General features: G+C 37.0%; 1 protein-coding gene across 13 annotated transcripts in view; it reads left to right on the forward strand.

The window, feature by feature from the left end:
* The window catches only part of MBTD1 (mbt domain containing 1), a 70,200-nt gene that overhangs the window by 20,299 nt on the left and 24,077 nt on the right, over window positions 1-25,824 (forward strand). For 8 of the 13 annotated variants that reach the window (XM_032615666.1, XM_032615665.1, XM_032615667.1 and 5 more), the window contains 5 exons: window positions 8,431-8,632; window positions 13,042-13,181; window positions 14,455-14,569; window positions 15,140-15,225; window positions 25,641-25,758. In XM_032615666.1, coding sequence (XP_032471557.1) covers window positions 8,479-8,632; window positions 13,042-13,181; window positions 14,455-14,569; window positions 15,140-15,225; window positions 25,641-25,758 — 613 coding nt within the window. In that variant the 5' untranslated portion in view covers window positions 8,431-8,478. Of the gene's footprint in view, window positions 1-8,430; window positions 8,633-13,041; window positions 13,182-14,454; window positions 14,570-15,139; window positions 15,226-23,113; window positions 23,246-25,640; window positions 25,759-25,824 lie in introns of those variants that run through there. The other 5 variants (XM_032615662.1, XM_032615670.1, XM_032615660.1 and 2 more) reach the window with 4 other exon arrangements.

Raw genomic sequence — 25,824 nt, forward strand, 5'->3', positions numbered from 1 at the left:
TGATCATTCATATATATGTCTTTGTATGGACTTAAGCTTTCATTTTTCTTAGATAAATACCCAGGAGTGGAATGGATCGTAGGCGGTGTATATTTAGCACATCTTATTTAACACTGTATTTAAAACTGCGTGTTCTCCAAAGTGCTTGTACCATTTTACATTCCCATCTTCAGTATATGAGAGTTCCATTTGCTGCACAGACCATAGAGGGCTGTGGGTTTGTTTGGCCATTCTAATAGATGCATAAGAACATCTTGTGACTTTAATTTGTAATTTCCTAATGACCAATGATGTTGAACATGTATTCGTGTCCTTATTTGCCATCCATGTAGCTTCTTTGTGAATTCTCTTTAGATCTTTGCCTGTTTTTTTTTAATTATGTTGTTTAAGTTACTGAATTTTGACGGTTCTTTATATGTCCTGGATACAAATCCTTTATCAGGTATATGATTTGCAAATATTGTTTTCCAGTCTGTGGCTTGTTTTATTCTCCTAATAGTGTCTTTCAAAGACCAGAAGTTTTAAATTTTGATTAAGTTTAGTTATCAGTTTTTCCTTTAATGGGTCATACTTTTGATGTCATATCCAAAAACTTTTTAATACCTAACCTAACATCGTGAATGTTTTTTTCCAGTTTTTTTTTCTGGAAGTTTTTAGTTTAAGCTCTTACTTTTAGGTCTGTGATCCGTCTTGTTTTTGTTTTTGGCCACGCCGTATGGCTTGTGGGACCTTAGTTCCCCAACCAGGGATTGAACCCAGGCCACAGCACTGAAATTGCCAAGTCCTAACCACTGGACCACCAGGGAATTCCCTGTGATCCATTTTGAGTTACGTTTTGTTTATGATATAACGTATAGATCCCAGTCTTTTTTTTTTTTTTTTTTTGCATATGGTTATCTGCTTGTTCCAGCACCTTTTGTTGAGAAGACTATATTTTCTCCACTGAATTGCCTTTTCACACTTGTGAAAAAAAATCAATTGACCATATATGTATGGGTCTATTTCTTTTGATCTGTTTGTCGGTCTTTTTTTTTTTTTTTTTTTTTTTTTGGCGTTATGCGGGCCTCTCACTGTTGTGGCCTCTCCCGTTGGGGAGCACAGGCTCCGGACACGCAGGCTCAGCGGCCATGGCTCACAGGCCCAGCCACTCCGCGGCATGTGGGATCTTCCCGGACCGGGGCACGAACCCATGTCCCCTGCATCGGCAGGCGGACTCCCAACCCCTGCGCCACCAGGGAAGCCCTGTTTGTCGGTCTTTATGTCAAAATTCCACTGCCTTGATTAGAGTAGCTTCAGCATACGTCTTGGAGTCAGGAAGCTTAAGTCTTTCAACTTTGTTCTTCTCAAATTTGTTTTGGCTATTCTAGGCCCTTGCAGTTCCATATGAATTTTAGATTCAGCTTGTCAATTTCTACCCCAGAGTCTTCTGTGTTTTGATTATGTTTTTCGGGGTTGGTTTGTTTGGCCACTCCATGTAACATGTAGAATCTTAGTTCCCCAGCAGGGATTGAACCCCTGCCCCCTGAAGTGGAAGCACAGATTCTTAACCACTGGACCACCAGGGAAGTCCCTTGATTACAATTGTGTTGGATCTATAAATCAACTTGGGAAGAATTGGCATTTTAACAATATTTATTCTTCTAATCTGTGAACACAGTAAATCTTTCCATTTATTTAGATCTTTCTTTAACCCTTTCAGGAACATTTAGTAGTTTTCATGGTATTGGTCTTGCACATCTTTTGCCAGATTTATCCCCAATTATTTCATACTTTTTGATGCTATTGTAAGTGGTATTTTTTTATTTCCAGAAATTGAACTCCAGAAATTTCAATTTCTGGAGTTTTGTTGCTAGTATATAGAAATGCAGCTGATTTTCCTGTACTGATATTTTGTCCTGCATCCTTGCTAAACACTTATTAGCCCAACACTTACTGTATATTCCATCAGATTTTCTACAATCATGATGTCTGGGAATAAAGATTTAGTTAAATTTACTTCTTTACAATCTGGATTCTTTTATTTCTTTATTTCTGTACTTTTTGTTTCTTATTGCGCTGGCTAGAATTTCTAGTACAATACTGAATTAAAATGGCAAAAGCAAATATATAAACTCCCAGTCTTCATGGGAAAACATCCAGATTTTCATAATTAAATTTCTTTTTTTTTTGGCTGGGCCACACAGCATACAGGATCCTAGTTCCCCTACCAGGGATCAAACCCGTGCCCCCTGCAGTAGAAGCATGGAGTCTTAACCACTGGACCGCCAGGGAAGTCCCCATTAAATTTCATGCTAAGTTTAGGATTTTCCTGAATGTTCTTTATCGGGTGAGGAAGTTCTCTTCTATTCCTAGTTTGCTGAGGGTTTTTTTTAAAAATCAGGAATAGGTCTCGGAGTCTGTAAAATGCTTTTTCTGTATCTCTTGAGATAATCATATGACTTCTGTTTTTTAGTCTATTAATATGATGAATTTATTGATTTTCAAATGTTGAATTAGCTTTGCCTTCCTGGGATAAACCCACTTGGCCATCCTATATTATTCTTTTTATGTAGTGTTTGATCAGTCTGCTAAAATTTAGTTTAAAATGTTTGCATCCTATATTCATGAGTAATATTGCTCTGTAGTTTTCTTACAATAGCTTTTCTGGTTTTGGGATCAGAGTAATGCTGGCCTAATAGAATGAATTGGACACTATTTCATCCTCTTCAGTTTCCTGGAAGAGTTGTTGTAGAATCAGTAGTATTTCTTAAGTAGAATTCTCCAGTGAAGCCATTTGGGCTGGCGTTTTCTTTGTGAGAAGGTTTGTAACTACACATTTAATTTCTTTACCTATTCAGGTTATTATAGTTATTTACCTATTCAGGTACTATGTTTATATGTGAGATTTGGTTTTATGTCTTTCAAAGAATTTGTCCGTTTCCTCTAAGTTGTCAAATTTATTAGCATAGAGTTGTTGGTAATATTCTTACTCTCCTCTTAATATCTCCAGAATCTGTAGTGATGCTGCCTCTCATCCATGATACTGGAAATTTTGTCTTTTCTCTTTTTTGCTTACCTCTAATCAGTCTTATTGATCTTCTCAAAGAACTGGCTATTGCTTTCTTTTTTTTTTTTTTTTTTTTTGGGTTTGTTTGTTTTTCAGTTAGTTGATTTTCACTTGGAGCTTTGAGTGTAGATTTTATGATAAGAATTTTTTTCCTTAACCAGCTATTGCTTTCTTTTTTTTCTTCTTTTTGTTTGTTTGTTTTTTAGTTAGTTGATTTTCACTTGGAGCTTTGAGTATAGCTTTTCTGATAAGAATTTTTTTCCTTTAGAAGTTTGAAGGCATTACTTTTGTTAATCTTGTCATTGAGAAACCCACTGATATCCTAATTCCCTTCTCTTTTTGTGTGATATAGTGTTTTTCTTGAAGCTTTTAGTATGGCAAAGTTCTGTAATTTTTATAAGGATGTACCTTGGTATAGTTTGGTTTTTTTTTAAGTCATTAAGCTGGGCTTGTGTGGTCCCTTCAGTATAGGAACTCTGTCTTTTGATCCTGGAATTCTTGTTGTTGTTGTATTTTTTTCTTTGTTCCTATCTGTTTTCTTTCTTCAGTATCTCTATTCTTTGGATTTTGTATCTTCTGTATTTAACTTTTCTCTTTTCTCTTTTATTATCTACCTATTTGTCTCATGTATACACATACACACATGCTTTTTGAAAGATTTCCTTGATTTTACTATCCATGTATTAATTTATTATTTTGCCTCTTCTGTTTTTTAAATTCCAAGATCTGTCTTGTTCACTGATAGCATCCTATTATTATATTTCTCTGAAGAATTTTTTTTTGAAGTTTTCTTTTGCTCCCTGTATTACTTCTATTTCCTGTAGATTCTTTTTTTCTGAAGATTTGTTTTGGTCTTTCACATTTTTTTAATTAATTTTTTTAGTTTTAAAATTAATTAATTAATTTGGCTGTACTGGGTCTTCATTGCGGCACACGGGCTCTTCATTGAGGTGTGCAGGCTCAATAGTTGCAGCGCAAGTGCTTAGTTGCAGTATGTGGGATCTTAGTTCCCCAACCAGGGATCGACCAGGGCTCGAACCCAGGCACCCTGCCTTGGGAGCGAGGAGTCTTAACCACTGGACCACCAGGGAAGTTCCTGGTCTTCCACATTTTTAAGAGGCTTTTCACAAATGACTGGTAATCCTTGCCTGTTTATTCATATTTAATGGTTAGTTACTAAGCAGCTGATGGGACTAAATGTGCCTAAACTGGGCTTGTTGACTAGTGAGATTCACTGTTGTGATTGGTTACTTTTAAAATCTCTCTGGTCTCCTGCACTTTTACTGTCATCTGTTTAGATGTGGATATCTTTTTGTTGTGCTTAACATATATTGTAGTGCTTAACGTATATTGTAGTTCTATCTGTGAATTCATGTTTTTGTTATTTCTTCAAAATTTTCAGCCAGTATCTCATTCAGCTTTACCTTTTTCCATTCTCCATAGTCTCTCCTTTGAGAATTTTTTTATATATATATAAATTTATTATTTATTTTTGGCTGTGTTGGGCCTTCGTTGCTGCATGCGGGCTTTCTCCAGTTGCAGCGAGCAAGGGCTACTCTTCGTTACCATGTGCGAGCTTCTCGTTGCAGTGGCTTCTCTTGTTGTGGAGCACAGGCTCTAGGCACGAGGGCTTCAGTAGTTGTGGCACTCGGGCTCAGTAGTTGTGGTTCGCAGGCTCTAGAGCACAGGCTCAGTAGTTGTGGCACACAGGCTTAGTTGCTCCGCAGCATGTGGGATCTTCCCAGATCAGGGCTCGAACCCATGTCCCCTGCATTGGCAGGTGGATTCTTAACCACTGTGCCACCAGGGAAGTCCATATCCTTTGAGAACTCTTATTGACATTTATTATTAGATCTTTACATTCAGTGCTCTTTTAACCTCTTAGTTTCTATGTTTCTGTTCTTCTTTGCCTTTTTGGGTTCTTTCTTAATGTTTATCTTCCATTTCCCCAATTATTTTTTAGGCATGTCTAATCCATTTAGGGTTTTTTTGGTTTTTTTTTTTTTAAATTACAGCAATTGTATTTTTCATTTACAGAAATAACATTTGGTTCTTTCTGATTGTATTCTCTGTTCATTTTTTAATAACATTTTTTATTTCTTCTTAGTTCTTGTACGGTTATTTTATATTCTGTCTCTGGCAATTCCAGTGCCTAACTATTTGGGATATCTAATCTATTTCTGCTGACGCTTGCGGTGGACCGCTTATTGTGTATTTGATATTTGATTGTGTACTGATATTTGATAAAAATCTGTGGAAATGCTGAAAGGCCGGAATTGTAGGTGATTATTTCTGAAATGATTTAGGATTGCTTTTTCTGGGTGTCAAGGGGCACTGGTATCCTAGAACCACTTTAATTTCTTGACATGGGAATTTTCTGACCATCTAGGGTAGGATAAGTTATAACCTCAGGTCTTTGGTTGCAAAATCCCAGAGAAGCCTCTCCACCCAGAGCATGGACAGAAAGGCTCCTTTGTAGGTCCCCGAGCTGTGCAGCTTGTGGGATCTCAATTGCCTGACCAGGAATTGAACCCAGGCCACCACAGTGAAAGCCTGGAATCCTAACACTTAGGCCACCAGGGAACTCCCTACATGTAGTCAGTTTTTTTCCCACCCATTTTACAACTTATATTGAAGTTGCAGCCCCCTCAGGGGCTTTGGTCTGATATAGAGAACATTTCTCTAGAACATTAGTCCTTAAAGATGCTTTGGGGGCTTCTCTGGTGGCACAGTGGTTGAGAGTCCGCCTGCCGATGCAGGGGACACGGGTTCGTGCCCCGGTCCGGGAAGATCCCACATGCCGCGGAGCGGCTAGGCCCGTGAGCCATGGCCGCTGAGCCTGCGCGTCCGGAGCCTGTGTTCCACACGGGAGAGGCCACAACAGTGAGAGGCCCGCGTACCAAAAAAAAAAAAAAAAAAAAAAGATGCTTTGGAAAACACTGCATACTATATATACCTCTTAAATTATTGTAATATTCACAAGCATCTTAAGGGTTCGAAGAGGGCTTTGAAGTAAGGAAAATTTCCCAAATGTATTTGACCATAATACGTTTTTTTAAATGTTAACAGCCTATACTTATTGAAACCAAAATGTTTGTAATCATTGGGTCCCTGAAATTTTAAGTTTATATTCTCTAACAAGTTGAGTCAGAATAAGATATTCTGTGTTGACATTTCAGGATCAGTAAATAGCGGCTAACCAAGCTGACTATAAAGTGGACGACAAACTTATATGAAAACTCTGGATGCAAAAGATCATCTCTGTATGGAGTCAGGGTGTATGAATTTATTCGGATTTAGAATTCTAGCCCGTGTTTACTAAATGTATCTTGCAGGCGTTGTGATAAATATTTCATAGTGTCTTTATGTTGCCCTCAGGAAGAAAATACATCAAACTTTAACCTAGCCTTCAAGGGCCCTGGTGATCTGGCCACTGCATCCTCCTCCAACCTCATCTCCCACACCTCTCACACTGGACACCAGCCACATTGGCCTTTCAATGCACCAAGTATGTTCCAGCCCAAAAGCCTTTGTCTTGCCCTTTCCTTCCAGCACCAGATATTCAAGTGGCTGCCCTTTTTGTCCTCAGGGTCTTTCCTCACCACCGAATCTCAGTTGACTACACTTGCCTTATTACTCTATTATCACATGGTCTTGCTTGGATTTCTCCCACCAGTAGACTATAACCTTATGAGAACCATTGATCTCTCTTAACCTCTCTTACTGTGAGGCACACAGATGCTTGATAAATAGTTGTTGAATGTTGAATGAATAAGAGAAAGAAAGTCATCACTTGCCCAAGTTCACAGCTAATAAATGACAAAACTAAGTCTCAAACCTGGGTCTGTCAGAATTCTGTGTTGCTAGTACCATACTTTATCTAAACAAGCATTATCCTATTCCCTGCCACCTTACCAGTTCAAAATATTGTTAGACTTTTCCTTTTGAATTGCGTTCAGAGTCTTTATTCTTTTGAAATCTCCTGGTGTTAGCAGATTTTGATTCTTTGAAGATACATGTAATTTATAGAAATAACAAAGCTATTCAGAACCAAATCTGCTAAATAATCAGGCTGGGGAAACCAATAGTGGGGGAGGGGGGAATATTCTAAAGTGACCTCAGTCGGCTTTTCTTTTTTAAATTGGGTCTAAAAGAGGGTTCTGAAAGAAGAATACTAAAAAAAAAAAAAAGAGTTTAGAAGTTGCGGCAATATTAGTAGAACATGTGTAGAGTCTCCCAAGGGGACTTCTTTAAAAGACAGTATTCATTTGAGTATATAATATTTCCATTGCGTGGATTAAGAAACTAGTTTTGTTGCTTTCATAGTTACACCTGATACAAATGAAAATCAGTTCCCCATCTCAAAGCAAATGTTTAATACAAGCATATCTGAAAATGACAGTTTATTCAATAAAACTAAGATATGCATTCGGATGGTTTTATCTTGTCAAACTTTGGACCACAGATTTCAGCTTTGTTATTGGTCATGTTAAGACGTTAAACTAGCCAGAGAAGAAATTGTGCATAAGGTGAAAGATGATACAAAAAAAATTATAACTGAAGCAAAATAATAAGATACGTACCAAACTCTAAAGATTTTTTGGTTGATGGTTTTCACTCTACTTGTAACTCACTGGTATGTTTAGTGATGGTTTGATTTTTTTTCATTTCAAATATTCCGTTTCTTTTTTCTCTTTGTTTTTCCCTGCTTTCTTTTAACTTTCTTCTCACTGAACTTGAAGTTTTGGAATTGATTTCAGGAGAAGTTGGAGTGGTGGTAGGTGTTTAGTTTGGGGGTTTTTGGGTGGCTTGAGTGAGGGAACATTTTTGGAGGAACATATGAGTAGCATTTGCTGAACATGATATGTAGTATCTTTGTGCTTTTTCTTTTGAAAAGGAAATAGTGTTTAGCTGGAGATGATTGGGTTTTTTTCTAATTATGTATGTTAAAAAAATGAAATAGTGTTACATGTAGAAATGCTGTCTTCTATAATTTTTGAAATAGGTATTTGTTATGTGTATTTCACCACAGTTGTTTTAAAAAAAGAAATCATCTGATCTAATCGCATTTTATAGAGAAGTGATATATCTAGTTTATGGCAAAACTTTAATTACATGATGATCTTCTGATTCCCATTTAATGTTTTTTCCATCATTATTGTTACTCCTTTTAGCTAACATGGTAGCTAATAGGTTTGTGCCTCATGGAAGTGGAGGGCTCCACTTGACACAAACATTTAGCTTTCCATTATAAAATAAAATTATCAATTCTCAGGGCTAGATTTTCATTTTTCAAATCTCATTTATCACAATTTGAACTAAGGTCTTTTAGGTAGTGTACATGAGTGCTGTGTCATGTGTTACTGATTTCTTCTACTTTTAAGACTGAACATTCTTCACGATCCGAAAGGAAAAGAAGAGACTCTTTCGGGATGTTTGACGGTTATGATAGCTGCAGTGAGGACACGAGTAGCAGCTCCAGCTCTGAGGAGAGTGAAGAGGAAGTTGCTCCTTTACCTTCTAATCTGCCAATTATCAAAAACAATGGCCAAGTGTACACATACCCAGATGGTAAATCTGGCATGGGTGAGTATGGAGATATATACTTCAGCTCAGGTGAACAGCCTTTACCTGTTACACACCTTTATACTTGAGGGTATGTTTTGATTCCATTTCTCCTGTCATTTCCCTTAGAATTTTTAAAGAACAGTTTGAAGAAACACAGTCTGAAACTTATAGTTCTAGATAAGATCACTGGGTTTGTGTTAGATCTCTTTATTTTGCATACCTACCACCTGCTGGTAGAAAACAAGTAGAAAAAAATGAAAACATAAGGCAGCTGAGAAACTTAATGGGACTTAAGTTCCATAATTAAATAATAAATCCCTATGTAATTGGAAGTGTGTAAGATAATAGACTTACAGAGTTGAAAGAGACTTTCAAGGTTAAGTCTCCCTTCTCTTTAACGATTCCTTATAAGTTTTCTGTTTTAACACTTTGGCTATAGGGTATCTCTAATTACCAGAATATCCTCTATATTGAACCAAAATTATCCTTGCTCTAACTTTGTCTTTTGGTCTTAATTTTGATTTTTAAAGGTACACAGAATGATTCTAATCCCTGTAACAAAGACATCTCTTCCCATCACATTACAACACTTATTTCTAGGGTGTCTCTAGGACACACTAAGTAAACCTAATTGCTTCAGTCATTTCTCAGCATCAATGATTTAATTCATCAGTATCCTGCTCACTTTCTTCTGGGAATACTTCAGATTATGTGGTAGTAGGGTGACAACTTGTCTTGCCTGAGACTGTCCTGGTTTTAGGATTAAATGTCCCACATCCTGGAGAAGGACCTCAGGCAAATAGTTGGTCACCCTGTGTGATTAGGACAGAAGGTAGTTCAGCTTTTATCTCCTTTTTTTACGACACTGTGTTTCCATTCAGGCCACCAAAATTGCTTTAACTTTTTTCAAACTAATACTGAATTTGCAAATAACTGAAACCACATGAACTAGACCAATTTAAATCAGTCTTGCGCTTTTCCAGTTGATTTTTTAAACCCAAAGTGTTAAGACTTTAAAACTCTCCATGTAACCTTTTTCTTACTAAATTTTGGTCTTAGAAATATTTTATTCCTAATTCTTTCATCTAATGTTGAATGCAGTGTCATCTGATCGTCATTTGCAGATTTGATAATAATGCCCTGTAAGTCATATTCTAGTCTTTTTTTTTTTTTAATTAGTTTCCTTTGGCCTTTAATGACATTGGTAACTTTTTTTTTGGCTGTGTTGGGTCTTTGCTGCTGCGCGTGGGCTTTTCTCTAGTTGCGGCGAGCGGGGGCTACTCTTCGTTGTGGTGCGCGGGCTTCTCATTGGGTGGCTTCTCTTGTTGTGAAGCACGGGCTCTAGGCGCGGGGGCTTCAGTAGTTGTGGCACTCGGGCTCAGTAGTTGTGGTTCACGGGCTCTAGAGCACAGGCTCAGTAGTTGTGGCACACAGGCTTAGTTGCTCTGCGGCAAGTGGGATCTTCCCGGACCAGGGCTCGAACCCGTGTCCCCTGCATTGGCAGGTGGACTCTTAACCTCTGCACCACCAGGGAAGCCCTATATTCTAGTCTTTTGATTAAAACGTTGAGCATCGAAGGCCCTGGTACAGAGTCCTGCAGATCATATCAAAGAACTTAACTTCACTTATCAGGACTCACTAGGTGTAGTCATCCAACCAGTTAAAACCTACCTAGGTGTTTTCTACTTCAGCTTGAATTTCTCAATCCTTACTGACAAAGCTACATGAGAGATTTTATCAAATGTGTTAACTCCTGTTAATATACATCTTGTCGTGGTTTAGTTATGATATACCAGTCTGGTAATCTTACAACAAAAGGGAGCTTTATATGTGCCAGACTCTGTTTTACAGATACAAATAGAAACAATATAGAATAAACTGCCTGGTGGAGCTTACATCCTGGTCATGAGAATTCTAGTTTGACGTGTTTAGTTCTTGGAAAAGATATACTGTCCCCTTGGGATCGCTTTTTTTTTTTTTTTTAATGTAGATGATCCACAAACCTTTTAAATAATCTGTTCTAGAATTTTTACAACAGAAAATCATTCAGGCTTTTTTTCCCTTAGACAGCCTTTGTTTATCTCTTATCCTTGGCTTCTTACATTTTTTCCATGATTTCTCATAATTTGTTATGAGAACTTACTGGTTAAACTGTAAGTTCCTCCAGTTATAACTGTTTAGATGGAGATTTGAACCCACTCAACCCACTCAACAACATAGTTGTTTGCTCTGTTATCTTTTATCCCCCCAGCTTTACTGAGGAATAATTGACAAATATAATTGTATATGTTTAAATGTATAAATGTCTATAAATGTGGTGGTTTGATATACATGGATACGGTGGAATGATTACCAAGATCAAGATAATTAACACATCTGTCACCTCACAAAGTTAACTGAGTGTGTGTGTGTGTGTGTGTGTGCGTGCGTGCGTGCGGTGTGAGCACAAGATCCCCTCTCAGCAGCTTCCAAGTATACAATACAGTAGTGTTATTAACTATAGTCACCATGCTGCACATTAGATCCTCACAACTTATTCTTTTTATAACTGAAACTTTGTACCCCTGGCAACCACCATTCTATGAAATGGGCTTTCTTTTTTTAAGTTTCCACATATAAGTGATACCATACACTATTTGTCTTTCTCTTTCTGGCTTATTTCACTTAGCATAATCCCCTCCAGTTTTGTCCATGTTGTCAGAAATGACAATATTTCCTACTTTTTATGGCTGAATAATACTCAATTATAATGAATAATATTCCAATTTAATGAATAATATTCCATATATATGGATACCATATCTATCTATCTATGGATAGATATATACCACATTTTTTTTTTTATCCACTCATCCATCAAAAGACGTTTAGTGTGTTTCCATAACTTGGCTATTGTGAATAACGCTACAGTGAACATGGGAGGGCACATATCTCTTTGAGATACTGAGTTGCAGTCAACTAATTTTTGATAAGGGCAACAAGAACACACAATGGGGAAAGGATAGTCTTTTCAGTAAATGGTGTTGGGAAATTTGATATCCACATGCAAAAGAAAAACTGGACCCCTATCTTATACCACTCACAAAAATTAACTTGAAAATGGATTAAAGACTTAAATGTAAGACCTGAAACTATAAAACTCCTAGAAGAAAATATAAGAAAGAAGCTCCTTGACGTTGGTCTCAGCAATGATTTCTTGGATAAGACACCAAAAGTACAAGGCAACAAAAGCTAAAATAAGCGGTGAGGTTACATTAAACTAAAGAGGTTCTGCTCAGCAAAGGAAACAGTAAATTGAAAAGGCAACCTACAGAGTGGGAGAAAATATTTGTAAACCATACATTTGATAAGGGGTTAATATCCAAAATATATAAAGGACTCATACAACTCAATAGCCAAAAAAGCAAATAATCCAATTTAAAAATGGACAAAGGACCTGAATAGACATTTTTCCAAAAAAGGCATGCAAATGGCCAATAGTACAGGAAAATGTACTCAACATCACTAATCATCAGGGAAATGAAGATCAAAACCACAATGAGATATCACCTCATACCTGTTAGGATGGCTAGTATCAAAAAGACAAGAGATAACAAGTGTTCAGGAGGATATGGAAAAAGGGAAGTCTTATAAACTCTTGGTGGTAATGTAAATTGGTATAGCCATATTGAAAACAGTATGGTGATTCCTCAAAAATTTTAAAATAGAACTGTTATGTAATTCAGCAATCCCACAACCTATGTATCTTTTTTGAGCTTCACTTCTTACTACCCTGTTCTTCTAATTCTGCCTTTCAAATTATTGTCCATTATGCTAGTTTACAAAAGAGACCCACTAGTGGTTAGAGTTTTGTTGCCCTCTATTATCAGTTAACAATAGTGCACGTACTTCAAGCTTTGAACCTATCCTGTTTCTCTCGTCTCCTGAATATAACTTGAGAGAATCCTCATACTGCCTTTGGCATTTTTCTGAGTTGGCCATTTTTATGTTTCAGTCTTTACAGTATTTTAAAGACCTGTGCTGCACTTTGTATTAATCTTCAGTTGTGTTGCACTTTTTTTAATCTTTTGTTTATAATCCTTTCAAACATCAGAGCTTATAATGTCTGGCACAAGGTGGGCACTAAGGAAATGTTAGTTGAATCTAACTTATATTTGTTTGTGAGTCTTTTGACCCTTTTTAAAGCCCTTTCAGACCTTAAGCTACTGTCAGACCTTCTGGAGCCTGTAGCTGTGGTATCATTCCAGTCTTTCCCCTACCTTTTATTAGGTTTTTATATCATTTATGTATCAGATAGAAGAAATTTTCTATCTGCTTTAAAGAAATGTTTTAAATTAAAACCTTTAGATAATTGGAGGAATTATTAAACTGTTAGATGAAAATTGGTTTTATTATATGATCATAACACCAATGTTTTTGTTAATTAGCTACCTGCGAAATGTGTGGGATGGTTGGTGTGCGAGATGCTTTTTACTCTAAAACAAAGCGTTTCTGCAGTGTTTCATGTTCAAGAAGTTACTCGTCAAACTCCAAGAAGGCAAGCATTTTGGCCAGACTTCAGGTAACGGTACAGAAACCTTCTTATTCTTTATATCTGTTATTTCTATGGCTTTCACTGTTTATCTGTCATTTGATTGTGATTCGTTGCACTTCACCTTTGCCCAATTGGCCAGTTATCATTTTATACCCCACATTTTAAAGAAATATGTTCATTCTATAAAATTGAGTAGCTGTTATAAATAGAGAAGGCATACTATCCAAAATAAACTATGACTTGTTTGTGTCTTTTTTCTAAATAAGTATAGATGTAATAAACATCTTTAGATATATATGAATTGAAGCCATTTTTCCCCCTAATTTTCTTTGGAGTTAACATCAAAGTAGAAACTTTCAGTGTTGGGAGGGGGAATGATTTACCCTTTGGTTTTATTTTTCCATCATCTTTGGTTTGTATTTTTTATTGTAACCCATTTGATACCTTGACCAAGTGTATTTGGTTAATCCAACTAACTTTTTGGAAAAATTCATAATACGAAAGGCAAATCATCTTTCTGTAAATGCACGTCAGTGCCTACAAAATGACTGGAGATTTGACCATTTGACTAAGTTATTACTATTGTAGCATATAAACTACTTTTTAAAGGCATCATGTAACTGATATTTGTAATATATTTTATTTGAATGATCACATTTTTCATATTCTTCTTTACCTTATTGTGATCATTACATAGCACTGAGAGGATTATTTAAATTCCCCAGATTAAGGAAATACATCACTTAGATGTATTTCTATATTTCAGATAGACAGTACCTAAAGATCCTGAGCAATGGTCTGTACCCAAATGGATGGCAGTTTGTCACACTGAATTTGGCCCATGATCATTTTGTCATTGATCTTTTGCGTTAGCGCTAAAGGTATAAACCTCAGTCACTTGCTCTTTAAGCATTAAATTATCTTTTCTTATATGAATAGCAATGCTTGGCAACCTGCATGAGTGAATAACCACTGGTTTTATCTAGTACAAGAAGGAATGAATTATCCACCACAGCCTATATTTTAACATCTTATGGGATATAATTTTTTATTAACATATTAATTTGCATATTGCTATTTTAGTCTGTGCCAGCTCTGCTACCCATATTACGTATCTACATTGTAGCAGAACTCCAGAAAACATTTCTCATGTTAAAATTCCTTGTATGTTTCCTCTGCTTTAATAATTTTCTAAACCCTCGATGTTTACTTAAGCAGAATGAGTAGTATGCAATCAAGTTAGTTTTCAGATTTGGGGGTGGGAGGATGAGAAAGAATCCTATTTACTTAACTCTTCTTGTTTTAGGGTAAGCCTCCAACAAAGAAAGCAAAAGTTCTTCAGAAACAACCTTTAGTTGCTAAACTAGCTGCATATGCTCAATATCAAGCTACCTTGCAAAATCAAGCAAAGACTAAATCAGGTAATATGGGTGAATGTAGTGGAGGTGAAATATTTGGTACTGATTCATCTAGTTTTAATTAATAACATTTTAATTTTGGATTCTGTTAACTAAGCTATTTGTGTACTGTATTTGCACATTATGACACTGGGCTTCCTGGTAGTGGTTTTGGTTTCAGTAAATTATTCTAGAATAGAATAGTGTTTGCAAGTTACGGTGCTATTAGGTGGTGGATACTGGATAGAAATCTCATTGAAGTGCACGGTAATAGCTGCGTGGGAATAAAACACAAGAGCAGTCAGAACAGCATTTGTTATCCTGAAGGTATCTGCTCTCTACTGTTCTTTGTTTCTTATAACTGGAGAGCCCTTGCCTCACTTCCCAAGGAGCATATGTTGTATATAGAAGAGTTAAACTGCCATTTGTTTGCAAATATGATATATGCTAAAGTTCATGTTTATTTAGAGAAGTTTTGTCTTTATAGAAGAAACTTTCTTTAGAGGTGATAAATTTATGTCATTTCACATTTTAAAATAATAGCCTTCTTACAAATTTGAGAACTGTAATATATCTAAATTTATTTTATTTCAGTAGCAGTCTCCATGGAAGGTTTCAGCTGGGGTAACTACATCAGTAGCAATAGCTTTATAGCAGCTCCAGTTACCTGCTTTAAACATGTGAGTATGGAATTTCTCAGTTTATGTTGAAATGCTTAGTCATTGTTTAAATCTGAAGGCACAATGGCATTTAATCATCTTATCCTTAGAAGGTCTTTATTTTATACGTTGTAATGGAAATGTTTCTTTTTTTATTAATTATTGTACTATGAATAGTTACATAACTTCTCTAAGTTTTATAAGTAAAAGGTTCCTATAAAGACATTGCAAGTTGAAATTGTTTCAAACGGGGAAAGCCACTAGTCTCATCCAATTTTCGTATTAAGTTGAACCATATAAAATTGCTGGTTTTGTGCATCAAAAATAGTTGTATATTGGCAAAGTCATATGGTTCAACCTCATAGAAACCATGCATTGTATATGTTACCTAAATTTTTGTGATTTGACCTAATAATTGAGAAAAGGAAGGATCTTCTAGTTTTGTTTTGTCTCAAATGTAAAATCACAAAAACAAAGAAGGAACTATTAGTAATACAGTATCGTGGGCTGAAATGATCTGTCGGAAGATGTTCTTTTTAACAAGTAGTGTCACAGAACATCTGAAGTAATTGAGAGTTATGTTTAAAATGTATCTAATGATAAATTCTTTCCTTTTGATTTCATTCCTTTTGATTCAGTTATCTGATTAATTCTCTTCAATACTTTTTTTAACCTTACTGTAAGCTTAATTTATATTTAAAGGTTCTATCTGCTACTGACCATGTATAAGAAGGAAAGAGAATTTAGAAAGTTAATGAATGAAGTTTTGTGTACACTTGTACACAAATTGTTAACTTAGGGCTTTACTGTTAAATAATAGCATGTGAACAAAACTGAGCTTGAGTTCTTGCTGTGGAAATCCAAATGAATTTTAATTCATTCGTGTCCAATAAAGGATGTTGATCAAGGCCAGACATATTAATTCAGTGGCAGAAATATGACTTAAAGCCAGATTCATTCATTTGCTAAGTTTTCTTTCTTAAAAGTCCAGGTGTTAAGCCCTTAGTCGGTGGCATGCTGACCATCTGAATCAGCCTAAGTGGAATCTTAGATACTTTACCTTAGTATACAGTAGCTGATATATTTTACTGTAGTGTTGATAGTAGTGTCACATTTATGAGATACATTAAATACATGGCAACAGCAGCTTTCATGAGAATTACAAAGCAAGTCTTTAACTCTCCTCTCTTGAGATAGTTCTTTTTGGTACTAAGAAGATAAGAATTAGATTAAATTCTCAGTTATAATAACTCTTTCATCCCAGATTCCTGGGACATTTGTCTGTTGTCTCCTTCTGAGTATCCTTTATCTCTTTTCCTATCTTTATTTTAATATTTTGTTTTTTTAGGTTTTAATATCATAAGCCATGTTCAGCTATTTTATATAAGTAGTCAGCATATTTTTAAAAATAGCATTTCAAAGTCCCAAAAGTATAATATTTTATTTCATGTCCGTATCTTTGAATAGTAATACTATGTTAAAGTTCTTTGCAAGAAAATCTCTATTATAATGAAACAGATTTTTTTTGACTTTGCTTTTTTAAGATTAAAGTGTTCTATCACATAGAATAGAGCAGCTAGCCTTAGCTGTATGATTAATAATGATACTGTGGGACCTCCTGTTTCTCGTTCAGAAGCAAGGTATCTGTCACCCAGTGCCTTCCTGCTCCACTCATCTTCCTTTACTGCCTTCTCCTTACCAAATAGGAAACATTTTATACTGCTAATGTCTTAATATACTTTAGTACAAAATGAGTTTGCTTTGTTGCCTTAACCAGCATTTTTATTTGAAGTCATTTGGTTTAGGAGGTCAGACTTTGTGCTGTACTTGATTTTTGTCCTTTAGAGTTGACTCTTCATGGTTCTCCCCCTTAGATAGTTTTTGGGGTCTCCAAGGAGAATTACTGGCTTTAGCTTTAGAAAACCTATTGCCAGGAGCAGCTGCAAGCACAAGGTCCTGCCTTGAATCATCAGTCTTCTAATCTTCTAACACTTGATGCCTGCTCTAACACTGGTTCATCTGTGGGGCCTCTTCCTCCACACTCTACACCTGCGTTGTCTCCAACTTGAGCGCAGGTTGGGAGCCTTTCCCTGCTCCTAGGGGATTCTTTTTTTTTTTTTTTTTTTTCCGGTACGCGGGCCTCTCACTGTTGTGGCCTCTCCCGTTGCGGAGCACAGGCTCCGGACGCGCAGGCTCAGCGGCCATGGCTCACGGGCCCAGCCACTCCGCGGCATGTGGGATCTTCCCGAACCAGGGCACGAACCCGTGTCCCCTGCATCGACAGGCGGACTCTCAACCACTGCGCCACCAGGGAAGCCTAGGGGATTCTTTTTTCAAGCATAAGTTTTTAACACATTCTATCTGTGGGAATTCCCTGGCAGTCCAGTGGTTAGGACTCGGCGCTTTCACTGCTGGGACCCAGGTTCCATCCCTGGTCGGGGAACTTAGATCACGAGGCTTGCAAGGCACTGGCACCGCCAAAGAAAACAAAACAAAAAAAAATTCAATGTGTACACGGAAACAGAGCTGTTCTGGTTGAACCAGGATTTGGGGGTGGGGCTGGTGTCACAGCTTTGACTGCCTTGCTTCTTTAAGGTAACTCAACCTCTTCTGCAGTAGGGACCCCAGGTAAATATATTTTCCAGCACTTAAAAATGATAGTGATTAGTTCTTAAACCATAGAATTTCAGTAGAATTCCTCTTTTCCACGGTCTGTCTTTAAATTTCTGGGAAGTTTCTGCAAAGTATATCATAGGACAATATTCTCTTTGAATATTGCTGTAATTGTGCATAATGGTTTATACTTAATCACTCAATTACAACAGTGTTTGACATTTTTTATAATTATCAGTGTAAATGGAGCTCAGTTGTCATTAAGTATATCTACTTAGAAACCTGTATATTATGATTGCTGTATATCTGATGCAACTTTCATTTCATCTAGGTGGTAGTTTTCAGACTTTTTTTTTTTTTACAGCATTACGATTCCCGCTTTCCCTAATAAACATAGCTAGCATAGGGGAAGTTATACTGATTGGTCTGGCAAGAGTAGGGTGGTATGGCTAGAGCCTTGGCCCCTGACCCTTGGCTTTCCCTTCTTTGACAATCTCTGAGGTTGGAAACCACTGAATTAGGTTAATACCATTTTAAAAGAAATTTTTATTGGAGTATAGTTTATTTACAATCTTGTGTTGGTTTCAGGTGTTAGGTAGTATCATTTTTAATTAATCCTAAATCATATGGTCACAAAGCTGTAAGTTATCTTAAAAATCATCTAGCTCATCTACTCCATCTCTTATTATAAATGAAGAAACTCTTGCTACATTTTTCAGTAGCTGGATTGAAATTTTCAACTTTGGGCTTTAACCTGCTTTTTCTCACGCAGTTTTTCTTATTTGTTCGGGTGTTAACATAGTTTTGAATTAGGCCCCTATAGGAAAACCCTCCTGTGCTCCCCCTTTACTTACACAACTCGACCACACAGTGCTGCTGATACCAGATGTGTGGGTTTCCGCATATCAAGCATTTCTCTGACACCAGCTTGGGTGTCCTACAGTTTAGTTCAATTCTGACACTGTCTGTCGGGAGTTAGCATCAGATCGCACGCTTACGGACTCAGTCCCACAAGACTGCCCCTACTTCAGACACCAGTTGCAAATCCCACATTGTCACCTCTACTTCTGACAGATAGCTGTAAATCAGAGTTCCCATGCTCCTTCCTTGGGTTTGATAATTTGCTAGAATGGCTCACAGAATTCAGGGAAACACTTAGGTTTACTGTTTCATTATTAAGGATATAATAAAAGAGATGAACAGTCAGATGAAGAGATGTGTAGGGCAAGGTATATGAGAAGGGGCATAATTTCCATACCCTCCAAGGTGCACCACTCTCCTAGCACCTTTACTTATCCACCAACCCAGAAGCTCTCCAAATCCTGTGTATTGGGATTTTTATGGAGGCTTCATCACATAGGCATAATAGGTCATTAACTCAGTCTCTAACCCCTCTCCCTTTCCTGGAGGATGGGTGATGGGGCTGAAAGTTCCAAGCTTCTAATCATAGTTTGATCTATGTGGTGACCAGCTCCCATCCTGAAGCTATCTAGGGGCCCACAAAGAGTTGCCTCATTAGAACAAAAGACACTGTTATCACCCAAGAAATTCCAAAGGATTTAGGAGGTCTGTGTCTTGGAATTAGGGTCAAAGATCAAATATTAAAATAAAAGATACCTCTAGTACTCTTATCACTTAGATAATTACGAAGGCTGTTAAGACCTCTGTGCCAGGAGCAGGGCCAGAGACTAATACATACATTTTTTTATTTCACAGCTTCTAAAAGCACCTTTTAGCCTTATCTTTACTAACCGTGGAACAATCTCCAAAATACTACTGCAGTATCACATGCCAGTTAGGTACTCTACATTAATGAAATTCACAGACTATTTTCTCCTATTGACAATTTATGTTTGAACCCAAGAGAGTTGTTCTGTGTATGCAGAACATTTAGCTTTAAAGCATTCTTAATTTTTTTAATATTATAGTCTTTTAAATAGAAGCACTTCTGTTCCCCATTATTTGCCTTATAAAATCAAGTACAGAGAGTTCCATGGTGGCCTAGTGATTAGAATTCCGGGCTTTCACTGCCTTGGCCCGGGTTCAATCCCTGGTCAGAGAACTGAGATCCCACAAGCCACATGGCGTGGCCAAAAAAAAAAATCAAGTAGAATATGTCTTTCCTAAGCATTACAGCACAGGCCAAAATGTGCTAATATCAAATGTACGTGAATCATAAAAAGCTAAAATCATATTCCTTTAGTTATGTATTTACAGACTTCAGATTTCTTTTGTTTGGTACCTGGACTATATACTCTGGTGTCTTGTTGATACTGTCATTGCCAAACCAGAAATGTAATCATCCTACTTTCTTCTCCCTTGAAAATAGTTGTAGTTAGGTATTTTTTAAAAAGGTCCTTTGCACACGTGCGTGCCATAACTTTAAAGCTGCGTTTACTATACTGTTTCATCCTTTCTCCACAGATATCACCTTGTATTGCTTACATGATGTTTTCTGGTTTGTTTGGGTTTTTTTTGCGGTACGCGGGCCTCTCACTGTTGTGGTCTCTCCCGTTGCGGAGCACAGGCTCCAGACGCGCAGGCTCAGCGGCCATGGCCCACGGGCCCAGCCGCTCCGCGGTATGTGGGATCCTCCCGGACCAGGGCACGAACCCGTGTCCCCTGTATCGGCAGGTGGACCCTCAACCACTGCGCCACCAGGGAAGCCCTACATGATGTTCTCTAATCCTCTCTTTGGTACCAGACCTGTATGCCAGCTATTTTGAAGGGGATAAGGTTATCCATATTTCTTTGCAACACATATTACAAGTATATTTTTGGATTTTAAGGACAAAAACAGAAACCTTTTTGTTTGTGTATGTGCGGTAACAGTAGCTTATAGTAAAACTCATGATTTATTTCTCAGGTCTGTATTTATTACTAAAATAATCTCTTTCAAATAAAATTATTCTTTGTTTTTTTCCCTAGCCTGAACCATGCATACGTAACTCCATTGAAAATTGAAAATAAATGTGATTTCACATCCATTTTAACTAAAGTTAGAATCTTCAGTATGTCAATCCTAGATTGCAAAACTTCTTTCTAATGGAAATAAGACTTAAATTAGTTTCTGGTACTTGTTAGTACTCCATCCAGTTTAGCTATTATGAGTGTTGCCACAAAATAGATTCTCTGCAGGAAAGCAGTGGACTCATATAATAAAACTCACCTGTTTTAAGGAAGGCCTGAATAATCTAGATTATTTTCATTTGATATGTTTTTTTAAATTATGGGCTGTTTATGCCTTTCAAATTAGTAACCACTGCTTCCTGTCTCTTTTTACATACACTAGCATTCCCTCATTCTTAATCTTACTTTCACCCCAGACATCCCATTTTACTTTTGAGCTTTCCTTGTACTCCCTATCCCCCTGCTACCACCACCCCAAAACGTATTGGGATGGCCAAAAAGTTCCTTCGGTTTTTAAGTAAAAATAAGGACACACATTTTTCATTTTCACCAAGAACTTTATTGAACAACATATTCACTCTTTTGTTCCACTACCTTCTGCCATTTTTTCAGGCAGCTTCATAATTCCATCTTCCCAAAGCTTTATCTTTTTGAGCAAAGAACTGTTCCAGGTACCTTTTAGTCTTCCAGGGAATTGAAATTATTTCCATTAAGAGAATTTTGTAAAGACCGAAGTAAGTAGAAATCCAAAGGTGCAGTGTCTGGTGAATACGGCGGATGAATCAGAACTTCCCAGCCAAGCTGTAACAGTTTTTGCCTGGTCATCAAAGAAACACGTGGTCTTGTATTATCCTGATGGAAGGTTATGCATTTTCTGTTGACTAATTCCGGATGCTTTGCCGATGCAAAGTGCTGCTTCCAGTTGGTCTAATTGGGAGCAGTCCTTGTTGGAATTAATCTTTTGGCTTTCCGGAAGGAGCTCATAATAGAGGACTCCCTTCCGTTCCCACCATGTACACGGCATCACCTTCTTTGGTTGAAGACCAGCCTTTGATGTGGTTGGTGGTGGTTCATTTCGCTTGCCCCATGATCTCTTCCATTCCACATTATTGTACAGTGTCCACTTTTCATCACCCATCACAATTTGTTTTAAAAATGGAACGTTTTCACTACATTTCAGTAGAGAATCCCATGCAGAAATACGGTTAAGAAGCTTTTTTTCACTTAACTTACGTGGAACCCAAACACCAAAGCGATTAACATAACCAAGCTGGTGCAAATGATTTTCAGTGCTTGATTTGGATATTTTGAGTATGTTGGCTATCTCCCGCGTGGTATAGTGTTGATTGTTCTCAATTAATGTCTCAGTTTGATCGCTGTCAACTTCAACTGGTCTACCTGACCGTGGAGCATCATCCAGCAAGAAATCTCCAGCACAAAACTTCGCAAACCACTGACACGTTCCATCAGTCACAGCACCTCCTCCATACACTGCACAAATCTTTTTCTGCGTTTTAGTTGCGTTTTTACCTTTCTTGAAATAATAAAGCATGATAACGCTGAAAATTTTGCTTTTTTCCTTCCATCTTCAATATTAAAATGGCTACACAAAAATTCACCAGTTTTGATAAGTTTTTTTTTTAAGTGCACACTGATACGACAGCTGTCACAATACAGTCTAACAAAATTGTTTCAAATGAAGTTAAAGACAACTAAGGGCTACTAGAGCCATCTTACGGAAAAACTGAACGAACTTTTTGGCCAACCTAATAGATTGTGTTATCAAATCAAAAGGTGAGTGGACTTTCTGGGGAAAGAGGGGTCGATTATTTTTTCTGTTTCTACTTCCTATCAGTTCTAGCAAATAATACTTAGGAGTTCTACTTTCTTTCTCGTTAATTTCCTATAATGTTTTCTCCCCTTTTTGGCCAAATAATAGTCTGTCTTTCTCTACTAGGTTCATTTTAGTCATCATAATGCCTATTAGTCGAAGTATTTTAATGGTGGCTTTTTGTATATTTGCCATATCATTATTAGGATCAATAATAGTTACCTATGTGCAACCTGAAGACTAACTTCTGCCCACTTAAATTCTTTGTCACTGCCGGAGGTTGTGATTATCAAAAGCTGTAGGTTGTCAGCTCTGTGGAGGGAAATCTGTATTTCTCCCATAAAGCATCACATGTACAGTGTGTCAGCCCTCTGAGAGTCTAAATACTAGCCATCTGAGCTGTTGGACTATCTGGGAATATTCTTAAAGCACAGAAAAGTAAGAATCCCACCCAATTACTTTCTTACAGATAGACAGTCAGGTGGAGGTTATCATACATTTGTGTTGGGGAGCCCTCAACATTTGGATCTGGCCATGTCCTGCAGGACCTGATGACAGCGTACCTTGCAGGGAAGGAGAGTCGCTCCCAGATAGCCCTCACGAGTGGCCCTGGAGCAGGAAGTGGTGAAGCAGATCTTCTTGGTTTGGGAGGAACCTGAGGTGGACCTCTCGTCCTGAGTCTGGAAGGTAAATTTGTTGTTACCTGTAAATTATGGTTCTGCTAGTTCATGCTATGCCAATCCAGACTTTCAGAGGTATCCCTCCTGCCAGCAAGAGAAGACAGATGACTTGGATGAAGATGGCTCTCAAGCCCTGGGTCATTTAGTCTTCCACACTTAAGAGTATTCATTTTAAACAAAAGGGCAGATATATCTATGAAATGACTTTATTATTTCAACACATTGAGCACATACTATGCAATGACTGTGGTGCTCGTTTTTGTTTTTGTTTCTTCATTTTTTTTCTTAGAGTGAACCATATGGATTGGTTTAAGAGGGCCTAGCAGAACCACAACCTTACAGGCAAGAACAAATGTCACTTTCTGCTACTTTCTCCTATACCAATCCAGACTGTAGGGAGCAAAACATAACATCCCCCACTAAAGTGAGCATTAACTTTATTTTCTAAGTGAGCATATTGACACATTCTCTTTAGTAAAATGTGACCGGAAGTTATTTTCTCCAAACAATGGTTAAGACTTAAAAAAAAAAGTCAGTATGACATTGTCACATCTAGCTCAAAAGGGAGCCAGTCCTGTATGCCAAATTCATTTAACAGTGTGCCCACCTAACACACAACTTGTCAGCATAACCATGCTTCTTCCTTCTCAGTGAAAAATAAAGCCCATTCCACAAGCTTTGGCAGCCAAACAAAGAGGAATGGATAGCCTACCTTAATTTAATGCATACATTTCACCGCATCTGTCTGCTCTAATTGGTTCATCCTCACAGAAATTAACACATGGTCTTTGTGTTAATATATGGTAGCTTAATCTGTTACCTATCTTCTTTCCAGCCTCTCCTTTTCTAATCATATCTGCTGGCAATAGGGATGGCCCTACAGTCTAGAATGATATAGGGGGAGATAGCAGAACCTGAAGAGTCCATTCTTTCAATTTAAAAAAAGCAGAAAGAGGTAGTCATAATAGATGTATTATTTTTTTGCACAGCTCGGGAAGATAGTTATGTGTATCCTTCCAGAATTACAAATAGTTGAGATAGGCCACTGTCTCCAAGTGATTGAAGTATATTCGTTGCTTGCTACTTTAAAAAATAGCCATAAGTTGATTCTGTGTTTGGTTTCTAGACTTATCCTAGTTCAGTGTTGTTTGACATTTTCTTCCTCTCCTTCAGAAATTCCTTAAACTATCGAGAGCATGAGGGTTGAGTACTGTTTTAAGCTAATCCTGTTGGGTTAGCATCCACCCAAGTGTGAGCAGCCTTGCATGGAAGACATTTGCCCAGTGTTCAGATGGACTAGTTTGTGTGACTCTTGGATATCTTTGTTTAGTCATCTTTGAGCTTTGAAGCTATTTTGTCTTTTCCTGATTTGTTCATATTATCAGGTCTTTTATAACCTTACCTAATCCTTTTTTCTGTGATCAAGGTTCTAAATTGTATTTAACGAGGAGCTGATTATCAAGGACCGCAGAAACTGTTTGGTATTATCAGCATTTAAATTCCTATATTCATTTATTTGGTTTAGTTAACCATTGCTAAATTCCAAATAATTGTAAACTGCCTCAAATTTAAGGATTAAAATATAATGGAAATTGTAATTTGGAAACATATTAGATTTTGGAAAATCCCTTCATGGTATTCGTTTAATAGGTTTTCTGAGTCCCCATCTTAACCATTTGCGTGGAGGCCATTGATTACCAGATCTAACACTGAAAGTTTTCTCTTTGTTTATGTTAATTCCTGCATGAGAAATTTTGAAATAATAAATTATTTAACAATTTACCATGGTACGATTCTCCAAAAACTCTTCCACTCCACCTTTTTAATAACGTTTATCTGGTGCTTTTGCCACAGGTCAGTTGTAACAGACTATATTTCTATTCTATGAATTTAACTGAAGTTGAAAATATAGATAACTAAGTTTTGTTTCTCTATGTTTCTGAAACCACGTTGCTGATTGGAATTATCTTTCTTTCTGCTCTTTGACCAGATCTTTTAAAATTAGAGGTTAAGGTAAAGTACATTCATTCAGTTCATATTAAAAATAATGAATTTCTTAAATCAGCTTTTTCCTTTGAAACCTACTGTCAAGTTTGTAATTTGGATTTTGCAAAAATTGCTGCTCAAGTCTTGTTTTAGGGCAGTTTTGAATTTTGAACTCGACATGGATCTATTCTTATATATGTGAATTCTCTTCATCTTGAGCTTGTCCCTGACATCAGCTTTTTCCAAATAGAATTCTGTGACACAGGGAATACCAATTATATTTTTAGAGAAAAATGAATGAATTAAACGGTATTTTTAGTTTAATGTTTCCATGATTGATAGTAGTGCTTAATTTTGAATGATGTGTTTTAGGCTTTATTTAATAAGATGATAATTTAATAATTTTTATATGACAGGCACCTATGGGGACCTGCTGGGGTGATATCTCAGAAAATGTGAGAGTAGAAGTTCCCAATACAGACTGCAGCCTACCTACCAAAGTCTTCTGGATTGCTGGGATTGTAAAATTAGCAGGTGAAAAGCATGTGTAATAATTTACTTTAAAAATGTCAGTTATATTTGTAACTTATGAGAAAGCAT

This window comes from Phocoena sinus, chromosome 20, assembly GCF_008692025.1.
Source record: "Phocoena sinus isolate mPhoSin1 chromosome 20, mPhoSin1.pri, whole genome shotgun sequence".
NCBI classification, from domain to species: Eukaryota; Metazoa; Chordata; class Mammalia; order Artiodactyla; family Phocoenidae; genus Phocoena; species Phocoena sinus.